The sequence below is a fragment of the Amblyraja radiata genome, chromosome 35 (genome assembly GCF_010909765.2).
Source record: "Amblyraja radiata isolate CabotCenter1 chromosome 35, sAmbRad1.1.pri, whole genome shotgun sequence".
In the NCBI taxonomy this organism is placed as follows: domain Eukaryota; kingdom Metazoa; phylum Chordata; class Chondrichthyes; order Rajiformes; family Rajidae; genus Amblyraja; species Amblyraja radiata.
The window spans coordinates 4,631,284-4,645,753 of NC_045990.1; the positions used below are offsets into that span (position 1 = coordinate 4,631,284).

The 14,470-nt window shown below is 46.0% G+C and overlaps 1 protein-coding gene across 1 annotated transcript in view; it reads left to right on the top strand.

The window, feature by feature from the left end:
* cacna1a (calcium voltage-gated channel subunit alpha1 A) overlaps positions 1-12,248 on the top strand; it is a 246,753-nt gene extending 234,505 nt beyond the window's left edge. Inside the window, exons 44-46 of the mRNA XM_033012279.1 lie at positions 4,103-4,295; positions 7,347-7,588; positions 10,895-12,248. Of these exons, the coding sequence (XP_032868170.1) occupies positions 4,103-4,295; positions 7,347-7,588; positions 10,895-11,596 (1,137 nt within the window). The 3' untranslated portion in view covers positions 11,597-12,248. The remainder of the gene's footprint in view (positions 1-4,102; positions 4,296-7,346; positions 7,589-10,894) is intronic.
* The last annotated feature ends 2,222 nt before the right edge of the window (positions 12,249-14,470 follow it).

Below are 14,470 nucleotides of genomic sequence, written 5' to 3' on the forward strand. Positions count from 1 at the left end.
GCCATTCGGTGAGGTTCAATGAGATCCCCCCCTCGATGTTGGCACCACCTTGGCCATAATCACACCAGGTTTTCCAAAATCCTCGCCCGCTGAACTATTGTGGGATCTGCAGTAAAATGTATTGAGGCCTGTACTGAGGACAACTGAACATGCCCTTCCAGTAGCATGCGTGCCAAGGGTCTAGCTCCCGCTCAGAGGCTGAAGGATTGCATGTTCCTGGAATGAATCTGCATTGAAAACTCAGCACGAGTAAGCATGTGTTATAATCATTAACTGCCTGAAGAATTGTTTTGATTTAAGGGCAAACCCTTGCCACACTGTGAGAGAGGAAATTACATGCAATTTGTATGCTAACCACAGACTGACACCAGAATGGTTCATCTCGATTGCGATAAAGGGTAGTGTCCTTAGTCTACAAGTATTTTCTATTATTGAGAAGTCACAGTGAGAATGCCGGTAACTTTCTGCTGGATTGCGGTCAATTGCAACTTTACCGCTCACCACCGTGCCACCCTGATTGGCACTGTTCGAAAAAAATAGCAAAGGCATTATCCTTCCCAATCAGTGTCTGGAAATAAAGCATAGGCATCATAAGGCATTATACTTTGGGGTCTTAGTATACTGAAAAAGGATTGTTAGTTTGATATCATTGCTGATTATAGGCAACTGACATCTTCTGGGTACTCTGAATCAACATTATGTTTGTGCTGGAGGCATCTTCATTGAAAATGTAAGAATGGCAACAAAAAAAAGCAACCCTTCATTGAACAGTGAAAGCACAACTTGCTCTAATAGATTGTGGAGGCACACAGACATTAGCTGGTGGAAACTCACCTGCTGTTCGTTGATAGACGCAGAGAGGCATTATTGATATTGGGCTGCTCCTGCTGGTTGACTTTAGTTGCAGTAGACTTTAGAGGTACAGAGTAAAAACAGTCCAATCGGCCCACCGAGTCCACGCTGACCAGCATTAACCTCACACACTAGCACTCTCCTACACACTAGGGACAATTTTACCAAAGCCAGTTAACCTACAAACATGGAGCGTGGGAGGAAACCGGTGCACCCGGAGAAGACCCACACAGTCACAGCTCCGTACAAACTCCGTACAGACAGTGCCCACAGTCTCTGAGGCTGTAAGGCTGCACCACCGTGCCACCCTTGACTGTGGGAATTCACAAAAATTCCTGTAACTGGACAAGTGAATACATATACTGTACATGGAAGGTATCTATGATTGATTGATAAAGATAGATAGATAGATAGATAGATAGATAGATAGATAGATAGATAGATAGATAGATAGATAGATAGATAGATAGATAGATAGATAGATAGATAGATAGATAGATAGATAGATAGATAGATAGATAAATAGATCTATCTATCTTAGGTGTCCTTGAGACTCTTGAAAGGCGCCCATAAATAAAATAAATAAATAAAATAAATAAATTATTAATATGATAGATAGATAGATAGATAGATAGATAGATAGATAGATAGATAGATAGATAGATAGATAGATAGATATGTATATATATATATTGATAGATAGATAGATATTATATAGATAATTTTCTGCATTGTACACACACTGCTTATCTGTATTTATAGAGAGCACATTAACAGATATTAATAATAATAATAATAATAAAATAACAAACTTCATTACGGACTCAAGGACCAGCAAGGGGCAACATTACATTAAAAATGCATTGCATATTAAATATCATAAAATACATATAAAATCTTAGTATATCACATAAAAACATCATAATTATATATATTTTTTAAACACAATACATAAGTTAAAAATCCAGATTAAAAGAATGATAGTTGATATATGTACACATGATACATTTTCTTTACATATAGAATATGTACATGCCTATAAATAGTGTTAGCAATTTGGTAACTACATACTGCATGTTGAGAACATTTGAATATATAATGCTAAATGTGGGATGTTATAGCAGGTGAGAAGGTGCACAAAATGTGATGTCTAGGTTTGACAAAGGTGTGCATTGTATTGGAAAAAATCTGGTTGGTTGGTTTTCCATTCTGCCCAATTTTGCCACTCACGAACATCAATATTGGGACAACATACTGCCCAACAGTGGAACAGCTGTCAAGTGTTTAGTTAAAACTAACACCTCATGCTTCTGGATTGCTTATAGATACTGTATATGTAAGTAGTTTGAGGACTTCAATACCCCCTGAAGTATTGGGTAAGAAGGAACTGCAGATGCTGGTTTAAACCGAAGATGGACACAAACAGCTGAAGTAACTCAGAGGGGCAGGCAGCGTCTCTAGAGAGAAGGAATGGGTGATGTTTCAGCTCGAGACCATCTGAAGAAAGGTCTCGACCCAAAACGTCACGCGTTCCTTCTCTCCAGAGATGCTGCCTGTCCCGCTGAGTTACTCCAGCATTTTGTGTCTTACCCCTGTTATTGCTGAATCCATTGTTGGCTCTGGAAGGTTGTGGTTTGCCTGATCAGAAGATGAGAAGCTGTTCTTCAAACTTACTTTGAGCTTCGAAGATAGACACAAAATGCCGGAGTAGCTCAGCCTGTCCCGCTGAGTTACTCCAGCATTTTGTGTCTATCTTCGATGGAAACTAGCATCTGCAGTTCCTTCCTACACATTACTTTGAGCTTCATCGGAATACTTCAGGGAGTCATGAACGGAGACGTCAGTGTGGGAATGTGGAATTAAGGCAGTTCTAATTAGTGAAGAGGAGCTGTGGATGTTCTGTAGGTAGTACAGATTTTTAGCTACTTTTAGTTTAGAGAGACAGTGCAGAAACAAGCCCTTCGACCCACCAAGTCCACGCCGACCAGCGATCCCCGCACATTAACACTATCCTACACACTGGGGACAATTTACATTTACCAAGCCAATTAACCTACAAAGCTGTACGTCTTTTTTTTTTTTTTTTTTTTTAAATCAAAAAATGTATTCAATTATTAAAAATAATATTTACATTACAATAAAACAAGCCAGAACCCACCACCATAATACAATACAAACATGTATCCATAATAAACTACTATACAACTATGATACAATCCTTATTGAGGATACATTCAACACCCTGCGGAGCCCAGCGGTCCCGGAACTCCTTCAGGGTGCCCGTAGGCAGGGCGTATTCCCTTTCTAATCCCACCCGGGCACGGACGTAACCCCTGAAAAGGGGCAAGCTGCTGGCTCGGGTAGAGCCCTCCACCGTCTGGCACCGTGACTCGCGGATGGCCAGCTTGGCACCCTGTACGTCTTTGGAGTGTGGGAGGAAACCAAAGATCTCGGGGAAAACCCACGCAGTCACGGGGAGAACGTACAAACTCCGTACAGACAGCACCCGTAGTCAGGATCAAACCCAGGTTAAAGCGCAGTGAGGCAGCAACTCTACCGCTGCGCCACCATACCGCCCTCGAAAATACTCTCGAAAGATTAATTAATAATTTTACTAAGTTATGTTTCTTAAATTATTTTGTTATTGCTTAAAGATTGTCTGTAAAAATATTTACAGCAACAGCATGAGGTACATAAATAACTTATATATATCCGCGCTGAGTATCTCTAAACTGCATTTGCAAACAGTAGGATGTTTTTAATAGATTTATGGTTCATATAAACTTGTTCCTGCTGTTTTAATACGGACATTAAGAATTTATAACGGGGAATGTGTGGACTAATAACATTGTCAGTGGAGGAAGATACAATTTCAGAAACATACTTCCACAGATGAATGTCTAGTAATTCAGAATTTATGATCATATTACTGCATAAAATAGGTGACAATGTTAGGAAGATCAGACATTGACAGATATTTAGTCATCTTCTGTGTGCAAGATGTGCATGCATGTATGTATGGCAACGCATGCATGTTGTTATTTTATCACAAAAATAGTTCTAGTATTTGAGGACAGAACAGGTCACTTTGATGATGGGAGATTCAGTACAGTTGGATTCAACAACTGTATAGACACTGTGCCTTTTGTTTTTAATAAAACCTTTACTTTTCACACACTCGCATTAGCTGTGTAACGATGTTTACAGAAAGAGTGTCTCCTTGAATGATGCACATTTTGTCTTGCATCAGACCATCGAAGACACGAGTCCAATTAAGCGATCGGCATCCACACTGGGCCATCAGCGTCCCAAGGGGATACGGCTGGATGACTACTCGCTGGAGAGGGTCATTCCCGAGGAGTCACAAAGGAGCCATCGCCGCAGGGAGAGAGGTCACAGGACATCAGAGAGGTCGTTGAGTCGATACACGGATGCAGATACAGGTCAGCACTTTTTATTACTCATCGAGAAATGACCTTTTGCCTTTAAACTTGAGTGTCTTGCTGGTCAGTTGAGATGATACATAATGTCTTGCTGGCCTGTTGAGATGACACATAAGTGACATCACTAGGAGACTACAGTATATGCAAGTTTGGCCATGTAAGGATGGTTCAGTTCAGTTTAGTTTATTGTCACGTGTACCGAGGTAAGGGCCTGTCCCATTCGGGCGTCATTTGCACGTCAGAAGGATGAGAGGGAATCTTATTGAAACATATAAGATTATTAAGGGATTGGACACGCTAGAGGCAGGAAACATGTTCCCGATGTTGGGGGAGTCCGGAACCAGGGACCACAGTTTAAGAATAAAGGGTTGGCTATTTAGGACGGAGATGAGGAAAAACGTTTTCACCCAGAGAGTTGTGAATCTGTTGAATTCTCTGCCTCAGAAGGCAATGGAGGACAATTCTCTGGATGCTTTCAAGAGAGAGTTAGATAGAGCTCTTAAAGATAGCGGAGTCAGGGGCCAGAGACACGAGTTCGATCCTGACTATGGGTGCGGTCTGTACGGAATTTGTGCGTTCACCCTGTGACCGCGTGGGTTTTCTCCGGGTGCTCCAGTTTCCACCCACATTCCAAAGACTTGCAGGTTTGTAGGTTAATTGGCTTCTGAAATTGACCCCTGCGTCTAAGATAGAACTATAAATGGGTGACCATTAGTTGGTAGGCAGTAGGCGGCGCGACTCTCGTCAGCTGCGGCCTCTGCAGTCCGTCTGCGTTTTTATTATTTTATGTCTTATGTTTTTATGTAGTTTTTGTTATTTTTGTTGGGGTATGTGTGTGGGGGTGTGGGGGGGTTGGGGGTAACTTTTAAATCTCTCCCTGCACGGGAGACCCGACCTTTTCTTTGTCGGGTCTCCGTTGTCGTTGGGGCTGCAATGAGGAGCGGCCTCCAACAGGAAGACCGGGGGCTCTGGTGCCGACTACTCACCTCACCGTCGCGGAGCTGGCCGAGTCCAGAGCGGGTGGAGCTGTGGTGGACGCTGCTGCGACCCGACCCCCGGAGATTCGGTGGCTGCAACTGCGGGTTTGGCGGACGGTAACACCGGGAGCCCGCGGGTCCCTGGAGGGAGACCGCTTTTCAGGGCTTCCGCAGCAGCGACTTCTCCCGCCCGAGTTGCGGGGTTGAAGAGCTCCTGGAGCGGGGCCTTACAGCACCGCCCCGCGCGGCTTGGAATGGCTGCGGGCTGCAGACGCGCGCCGGGGGCTCTAACACCAAGACCCGGTGCGCGACCTTGCATCACCCGGCGTGGCTTTAATGGCCGCGGGACAATCACCATCGCCCGCCGGGGGCTTTGACTTTGACTCTGACATCGGGGGGGGAGAGTGCAGTGGAGAGAGAAGTTTTTTTGGCCTTCCATCACAGCAATGTGATGGATGTTTATGTAAATTATGTTGTGTCTTGGGTCTATTTGTTTGTAATGTATGGCTGCAGAAACGGCATTTCGTTTGGCCCTCAAGGGGTCCAAATGACAATAAATTGAATTGTATTGTATTGTGTGGACTCGTTGGGCCAAAGAGCCTGTTTCCACCCTGTGTCTCTAAAATTTAAAACAAAATGCCCCATAAGTAGACAAAAAATGCTGACCCAAACTGACCCACATTACTGAGTGCAAGCATGCCTCTGGCTCAGTTTATGATTGAGTCCAAAAATAGATTTAGTTCACCGGAATCCTATTATTCAACCTTCTTGAGCAAGGGAGGGTCTGTAATGGTTCAAAAATCACCCAGCAATCTGACTCCTGATTGCCACACAGTGATTTATTATTGTAAGGTTGAGTGGATTTAACTTTAGGTCAAGAATGACTTTGAGTGAGATGCACTTCTACTGAAAGTGAATTGTAACTTGGGGAATATGTAGAGGTCAGTGCAGCCCCTCATTTCTTAGGCCCCCTTTGGTCATGGCTGACCTGACCATGGGCATCTCCAGGGTTGGAGGACACCTGTGCGTGACTTTGTTTAACGTGGGGAGACTGGTGCACAGGCAGCCACCCCACGGTCCTTGACAGATCTGGGTCAGGATCCAGTGGCATGGAGTCCAAGACGACAGGAGACCCTTTCCTGCTGCAGCCTTCATCCGCCTTCCCAGCCGTTGTGATGCTCCACTAAGGTCAACCATCGTCCTCCGCCTGTTCCACCATTATCCATTCATAAGGGTGACTGTAGGATTATCTTCAATAGAATTCAATGGTTCAAGATGGTGGCCCAACGCCACCTTCTCACGGGTTGCTTGGGATGGTCGATAAATGCTGGCTTTCGCCAGTTACACCCTCATCCATAAAAAAAAGTCATAACAGCTGCATTAAGCAACATGTTTGGGCACCGACATTATCTCAAGGTGCAATAGTCAAAGGTGGATGGCTTGGGAAATAATTGTGCAAAATAGGTAGCCTACATGTCATTATGAAGAAAGACTGGATAGACTTGGTTTATACTCTCTAGAATTTAGGAGATTGAGAGGGGATCTTATAGAAACTTATAAAATTCTTAAGGGGTTGGACAGGCTAGATGCAGGAAGATTGCTCCCGATGTTGGGGAAGTCCAGGACAAGGGGTCACAGCTTAAGGATACGGGGGAAATCCTTTAAAACCGAGATGAGAAGAACTTTTTTCACACAGAGATTGGTGAATCTCTGGAACTCCCTGCCACAGAGGGTAGTCGAGGCCAGTTCATTGGCTATATTTAAGAGGGAGTTAGATGTGGCCCTTGTGGCTAAGGGGATCAGAGGGTATGGAGAGAAGGCAGGTACGGGATACTGAGTTGGATGATCAGCCATGATCATATTGAATGGCGGTGCAGGCTCGAAGGGCCGAATGGCCTACTCCTGCACCTAATTTCTATGTTTTTAATTGTCAATGTCATTCTTTGTATTTAACAAGTTTAGAAATGTTTAGTTTCTTAGATAAATATTAAGCTGCTCTATATGCAAGTCTTCCTCTCTAAACATTTTCCGATTTCTTTTTCTTTGCCTAAATGATCAGCTTTTATTGACATAGGGCTCGGGACAGACCTCAGCACGACCACACAGTCGGGTGACCTCCCTCCGAAGGAGAAGGACCGGGAGCGCGGAAGGACCAAGGACAGGAAGCACCACCACCACCACCACCACCACCACCACACGTCGGCCGACAAGGAGCGTTATTCCCAGGAGCGGCACGAGTACAGCAGGCCTCGATCAAGGGAGAGGCGGTGGTCTCGGTCACCGAGTGCAGGGCGCGAGTGTGTCCCCCATAGACAGGTGGGTCTGCAGGCTTCACACACCGTGGCTGCTCAAAGTACTCTAGACAATTGTGTCGCTGCGACCACAGTGGAACTGGCAAGTGGGATGACCCAGTAGAAATCATTCAACCTTTGTTGCAGAAAAATACATTACTGATATCCTTAACTCCACGATGTACCACCTTATGGAAACACCACCTTTCCCTAAATTACAACCTCAATCCCCCTCCCAGTATTATCAGTTACCCTTGCATTAAATGACTGACTTTTATCCTAGACCCGGCAGGTTTTACCGATCCCTTCAGAAAGATTCAAGCACAGTGCCACACAGTTTATGATTAACTGTGGCACGGTTAACTGTGGTCAAGGTGGCGCAGCGGTAGAGTTGCTGCCTTACAGCGAATGCAGCGCTGGAGACCCGGGCTCGATCCCGACTACGGGTGCTGCCTGTACGGAGTTTGTACGTTCTCCCCGTGACCTGCGTGGGTTTTTCTCCGAGATCTTCGGTTTCCTCCCACACTCCAAAGACGTGCAGGTTTGTAGGTGAATTGACTTGGTGTAAAATGTAAAAATTGTCCCTAGTGGGTTAATGCGCGGAGATCGCTGGTCGGGGTGGGCCCGGTGGGCTGAAGGGCCTGTTTCCGCGCTGTATCTCTAAACTGAACTATACACACAAATTATTTCATTAACGTGTAATTTTAATGAGATACCGAGGACTATTCATTCTCCGATAGTGTAGCTTAAGAGCATTTAAACAGGCTCATGAGCAAGCAGCGAATGGAGGCATAAGATCCATGTACAGGCAAGTACTGTTTAAATTGGCTTCATGGTCAGTACATACACGATGGGCTGAAGGGCCTGATCCTGTGCTTCACTGTTCTAGATTTAGTCTGCATTGCCATCCTATTTAATTCCTGATGAATGCTAACTATCCATTACAGAAAAATAAATGATCAGGAGGCTTTCGCAAATTGGTTCCAATGTATAAAGTGAATCAAATCTCACTCGCTGAATGAAGCTGGTAGCAGGAGATGGTTCTAATCCAAAACAAATTTTGTGCAATTGATCAACCACCATTGTGTATCTGATGACTGACCGGCAATAATTTTAAACTGAAGGGCAGCATGAGCTGACCATAGGGGGATGGTGGGGGCTGCAAGATTAAAAATGGCTTGCCAAAACTGCAAAGCTTTAGCAGTAGAATTATGCTGAGAGCCATCATTTTTGATCAGCCGCTCGTGAGATGGCTATTTACAGCCAGATTGGCAGTACAGATCCCCCACCAGGCCCTGGTCCGCTGATCTACAGGAGGAAGGATGAAATAAACCAGCTTCCCACATCATCAAAGTGTAAATTGGATTAGTGCATGTGGCTGTCTACATATGGAGCATGTTTAAGAAAGAACTGCAGATGCTGGAAGAATCGAAGGTCGACAAAAAATGCTGGAGAGACTCAGCGGGTGAGGCAGCATCTGCGGAGAGAAGGAATTGGCGATGTTTCGGGTCTGAAGAAGGGTCTTGACCCGAAATGTCGCCAATTCCTTCTCTCCATGAATGCTGCCTCACCCGCTGAGTTTCTCCAGCATTTTTTGTCTACTTATGGGGCATGATAGGTGGCTGCTGGTGACATGCACAAGGCTTTATTCTGAAAGTGATGCTAACTACCTTTTCATGCAATAACCAGCAGAATTATCTACTTTAAGCCAGGGTTGGTGTTCTGAACTTACCTTAGCAAATTTTGTTTGAAGCAGGTAGCTTTTCCAAATTCAAAGAATGTGATGCAAGATTATTGGTTATCTTTTATAGAAACACAAAAAAATATATTGTGAAGCCTATTTATCTCTGGTTGTTGCTTTCTAACGAGCTGAGAGGCCATACAGATTAAACATCTTGGTTATCAAATGCTTCCCAGCACAGCCCTTGTACCCTAGTGGGACATGATTTCATTAGCTACCTTTTTCTTACTCTCCATACTAAAATGAGATCTGCCAAACGGACGAAAGTTCACCCAGGCATAACATTCATATGAAAAAGACACAAGGTGCTGGAGTAACTCAGCTGGACAGGCAGCACCTCTGGAGAGAAGGAATGGGTGACGTTTCGGGTCGAGACACTTCTTTTAACTTTTCTGGGAAGGTTGGGATGCTATTGAGGATATAATGGCCATCGCTTCTCATCACTATTAGACACATAGTTTCCCAGAGGGAGGACGCCATTGGTGTGAAAATAAGTTCTTGATCATTTACACTGTGATAGCTACACAGTGTGTACCGATTCCTTTGAACTCTCAAACTCAATACAATAAATTTACCAGAGTAGGGTAGAGTATGCAGCCGTTATTGCAACTTGCATTTACCCCTGGTCAATTTCACGCCCTAGATTTCAGCGGCCTAGGCCAAAGCCCGTAAACATTAAACCCATCTTTTCATTCACCATGGGGCCTCTGGAGTCCCAACCTTTTCGGTTTAATAATAATAATAAATACTTTATTGATCCCCTCAGGGAAATTCAGATGTCCAGAAGCTCCCAACCAACAAACCCACAGATTCAAAACGAACGCAGACAGAAAATACATAGAATACAATGTGGACACTACCTGAGAGCAATAAATACTTAAAAAGACCAATAATTAACAGTTAAAAATTAATAATTGCAAAATGCATCCCCCTACAGCCTAGCGGTCCGAATTATAAAATCTAATGGCTGCAGGGGTGAAGGATCTCCTGAACCGCTCCGTTCTACAGGGCAGGGAGAGGAGCCGGTTGTTGTTCCGAGTGCTCTTTTGACTCTCCAGAATTACATGGAGGGGATGCCCGGGGTTTTTCAGGATGACCTGCACCTTGTGCCTCATACGCCTCTCAAGCACATCCATCCCAGAGTCTACTCTCCCCTCCAGCACTGAGCTAGCTCGTTTAACCAGTTTGACCAGCTTCCTATTGTTTTTTGCACTAATGCTGTTGCCCCAGCAGACAACAGCGTAGAAAATAACGCTTGCAACCACTGTGTTTAGGCTTGTGACTTCCAGCAGTGCGGGCCAATTCCAGGTTGGATTACAAGCATAGTCTCCAAGTTGTCTAATGTGTACGGCCTTACAATGCGCTTTTAAACCCATGATATCTAAAGCTCAATGCCTGCTCTTTTACAACCCCTTGACTTACAGACGTCAATTTCTCTTTTTACTTTCCTTTTTTACTTTTGTTGGTTCTGTGGTCGTTGCTTCCTTTTCCCTTGTGTTACCTCTTTGCTTTCTCCGATGGTTTTTTCCTGTCTGTGTTTTTGCTCCTGATTTTTTATTTTTTATTTGCTTTGTTTCGATTTTCATCTAGGGCAGTAGTTCTGTGAGTGGGAGCCCAGTTCCTTCCACTTCTGGTACCAGCACACCGAGGAGGGGACGTAGGCAACTCCCCCAGACTCCTTCCACGCCTAGGCCTCATGTCACCTACTCCCCCGTGGTCCGCAAGGCCATGAACACATCGCAACAGCAGCAGCAGCAGCAGCAGCAACAACAGCAACAACAACAGCAGCAGCAGCAGCAGCAGCAGGGCAGGACACCAACCCCTGTGCCACGCCGTTACTCACCCCCTCCCCCGGAGCACCACAGGGGCGAGAGGCACGGCGGCGGCGGCGGCGGCGGCGGCAGCAGCAGCCGGTCTCCCGGCACGGAGAGAGGCGGCTCCCCCCGGCTACACCGCCAGAGCAGCGGGCAGTGGTCAACCCCCAGCTCCCACCTCTCCGAGCCTTACCTGGGGTGCCACGACGATGACTATTACCGGAGCGCCGAATACGAGGCGGCATCGAGGGAGGAGACTCTGACCTTCGAGGTGGCCATGGCGACGAGTTCCGGGCGGTCGCCGAGGACTTGTCGGGGGCCGCAGTCCTCCTCCTCCTCCGTGTCCCTCCCCAGACACGGGCGCCGTGTGCCCAACGGGTACTACCACAACCTGGGCCCGAACAAAACGCGTGGGCCTGGCGCAAGGAAAGGGATGCACGAACCCTACAGTGAGACCGACGAGGACGACTGGTGCTAGCCCCCCTCCTCCTCCTCCTCCTCCTCCCTCATATCCTTCACCCCGGAAACCCCCTCCATACTTCTTACATTGCCAAGCGAGCCGGAGGAGCCAAGAGTCTCCGGGCCTCTTCTGAGGAGCTCTGTAGCCTTCCAAAAAAAAAAAAAACACACACACACACACACTCACACACACACGGACATAAATCGAAGAAGGAATGAGGTTGGAGGGGCAATTAAACCTGAGGTGTGCGTGTGAGGGGCGTCAAGGAATCAAAATGGCGGCCCGGCCTAGTGCTTGGCTCAATTGAGCGGGAAATAAGACCCTGTTTTGAGGGGGAGGGAAAAGCGTTTGGGGTTTTATCGATGAGTTTTATCATCCATTACCTGCTAATATGTTATTTGGTATTGTTTGCCTCGGGTGTGATGGGCTTGGGAGGAGGGGGGGGTGGTGGGTAACTGGGTGTTTAGGATGCCTGGCGGTGTGTAGGCCGCAGGAGGAGCGGTTACTAAGCAACGGTGGTCACCATGCAGCCTGGCCTTCAGCCTCATCAGAACGGTCCACCACAGCATGGATTCCTCTCCCTCTCTCTCTCTCTCTCTCTATAAAGAGCATGTTGTGACCGAGAGCACTTTGATTTGATGTGTGTATGTTGTTGGGGGGTTGGGGATGGGGAGGGGTTGTGGTGGTGGTGTGTGGGGAAGGTGTTTGGGGAGCATCTGAGGGAGACAACTAACTCCCGACAAACTCGCCTGAGATCATTTCCATTTTATTTGTAATTCTGCTTTTTCGATCCCTGTAGATTGAACGGGGGGAGGGGTGGGGGGGATGGGATGGGGTGGGGGGTTCCTCACTGCGATGGGCGGGAGGTGCAGAGGACAGAGGAATCACTCTGTGCCAGACATTCCAATGCTGGCAACATGACCACCTGCCCAGTGCAAAATGGAGTGTATGTTTTTTATGTGTGTGAAGCTCTGAGTGCCTTTGTAGTTGAATCAATTTGTTAGTTTTCCAAAATGTGCTTCCTTTCCTTCCTTCCATCCTTCCTTTATAAGTCAGAATTGCATATATTCTGCTGGAGTCTCCTACCCATGTTAGCCAAGATTCCTGACCATTGCCAGTTGATGGGCGGCAGGGAATGGTGGTACTTCAAGGGATTGGGACTCGGGTTCCAATTGTTAGCTTAAGGCTTAATAATTGCAAATGAAACCAAACAAAAATCAAAGGGTGTGGAACAAAGGGAAGTGCGTACTCTGTGAAGTTCAATGTGCTGCAGGGCCCAGGATCCAGTCAGACCTCCCTTACCTCATTCTATTCCCCCACTGAAGGTGGCTTTGATGGTAGCCTCAGAAATTACAACTAAGCTCAGTCTCAGGCATGTTGTAGGAGATCAAATGGACCCTGGAAGAGAAGTCACAAGGGCGGCACAGTGCTTGGGTTGCTGCCTTACAGCGCCAGGTATCCAGATTCTATCCCGACTGTTTGTATAGAGTTTGTACGTTTTCCCTGTGGGTTTTCTCCGAGTGCTCCGGTTGCCTCCTACATTCCAAAGACGTGCAGGTTTGTCGGTAAATTGGCGACTAAATTGTCCCTAGTGTGTAGTATAGAACTAGTGTATAGGTGATTGTTGGGGACTCGGTAGTCTGAGGGGCATAGTTTCCACGCTGTATCTCTAAACTAAGTCTTACAGCCCTAAGTTTAAGAACATTCAAAGAAAGTAGAAAATGGCCATGTTAATGGAGGAGAAATGGGATGCTTTTATTTATTAATGGGAAAGGGATCATTTATTGACCATTCCTAACTGTCCCTGGAACCACAGTGCTGTGCTGCCTTCTTGTACTGCCTTTCCCTTGGTTAAGGTGCTTCTTCAGTGCTGCTGAGAAGAGTGTTCTAGGATGTTGACCCATTAACGATAGACATCCAGGTGTTTGTCTTGAAGAAAAACTCTAGTGGAGGAACTCTAGGTCAGGCGATGCATTCAAATTTGCAGATGTAGATGGCCTTTACTTGCAGGCTGGCTAATCTATCATGGAGTAATGTTCTCATGTAATCACACATGGCATTATTTGGCCGTGTAAAAATATTCTATTGAATTGTGATGCAATGCACAATTAGCAGACAAAAGACATCTAGACAAAAGATCTCCGTGTCAGAAATGGCCACTCCATTGTAGAATCAGCAACTGTGCAGCAGGCATGAGCTGCGGACCATGTGTCCCATCAAGAAAAGGCCCAACTGCCTTGGATTTTAGCTCCTACCCACCTACCAAAGGCTTCCAAGACATCAGAGTTGATGACCCAAACAAGCCTTCAGGACCCCATGGAAGAGACTTCAGGCAAACAAATAATGGGAAGTAAACCAAACAATTTTCTGTTTGGTTTATTGTCAGGTGTACTGAGGTACAGGGAAAAGCTTTTTGTTGCGTGCTAACCAGTCAGTGGAAAGGCTGTGCATGATTACAATTGATCCATCCACAGTGTACAGACACATGATAAAGGGAATAATGTTCAGTGCAAGATAAAGTCCGATTAAAGATAGCCCGAGGGTCTCCAATGCGGTAGATAGGTTCTTGGGCTGGTTTGCTTTTCCTATCTCATCAGACAACACCATTTTTATAAGGTGCATCCAGGGACCCTCACTGAAAACGATTGCCACGGGAATATCCACTGCCGAATGTTATTGATGCATGGACCACAGGCTTGGTGAAGTACGACCATGAGATGAGCAATTGTATAAAGTGCCAGCCTTAAAATATCCAGTAGCACTATCTATAGGTAGAACAGGGATATACACGAGCCAACACAGGTCTGGAGGTACTGGGATACAAACGGGCTTGTTTTTCTGTGCACTCCATGCTAGCCTGCTGTCCAAACCCAGCGTTGGGGGGTGAAGGCA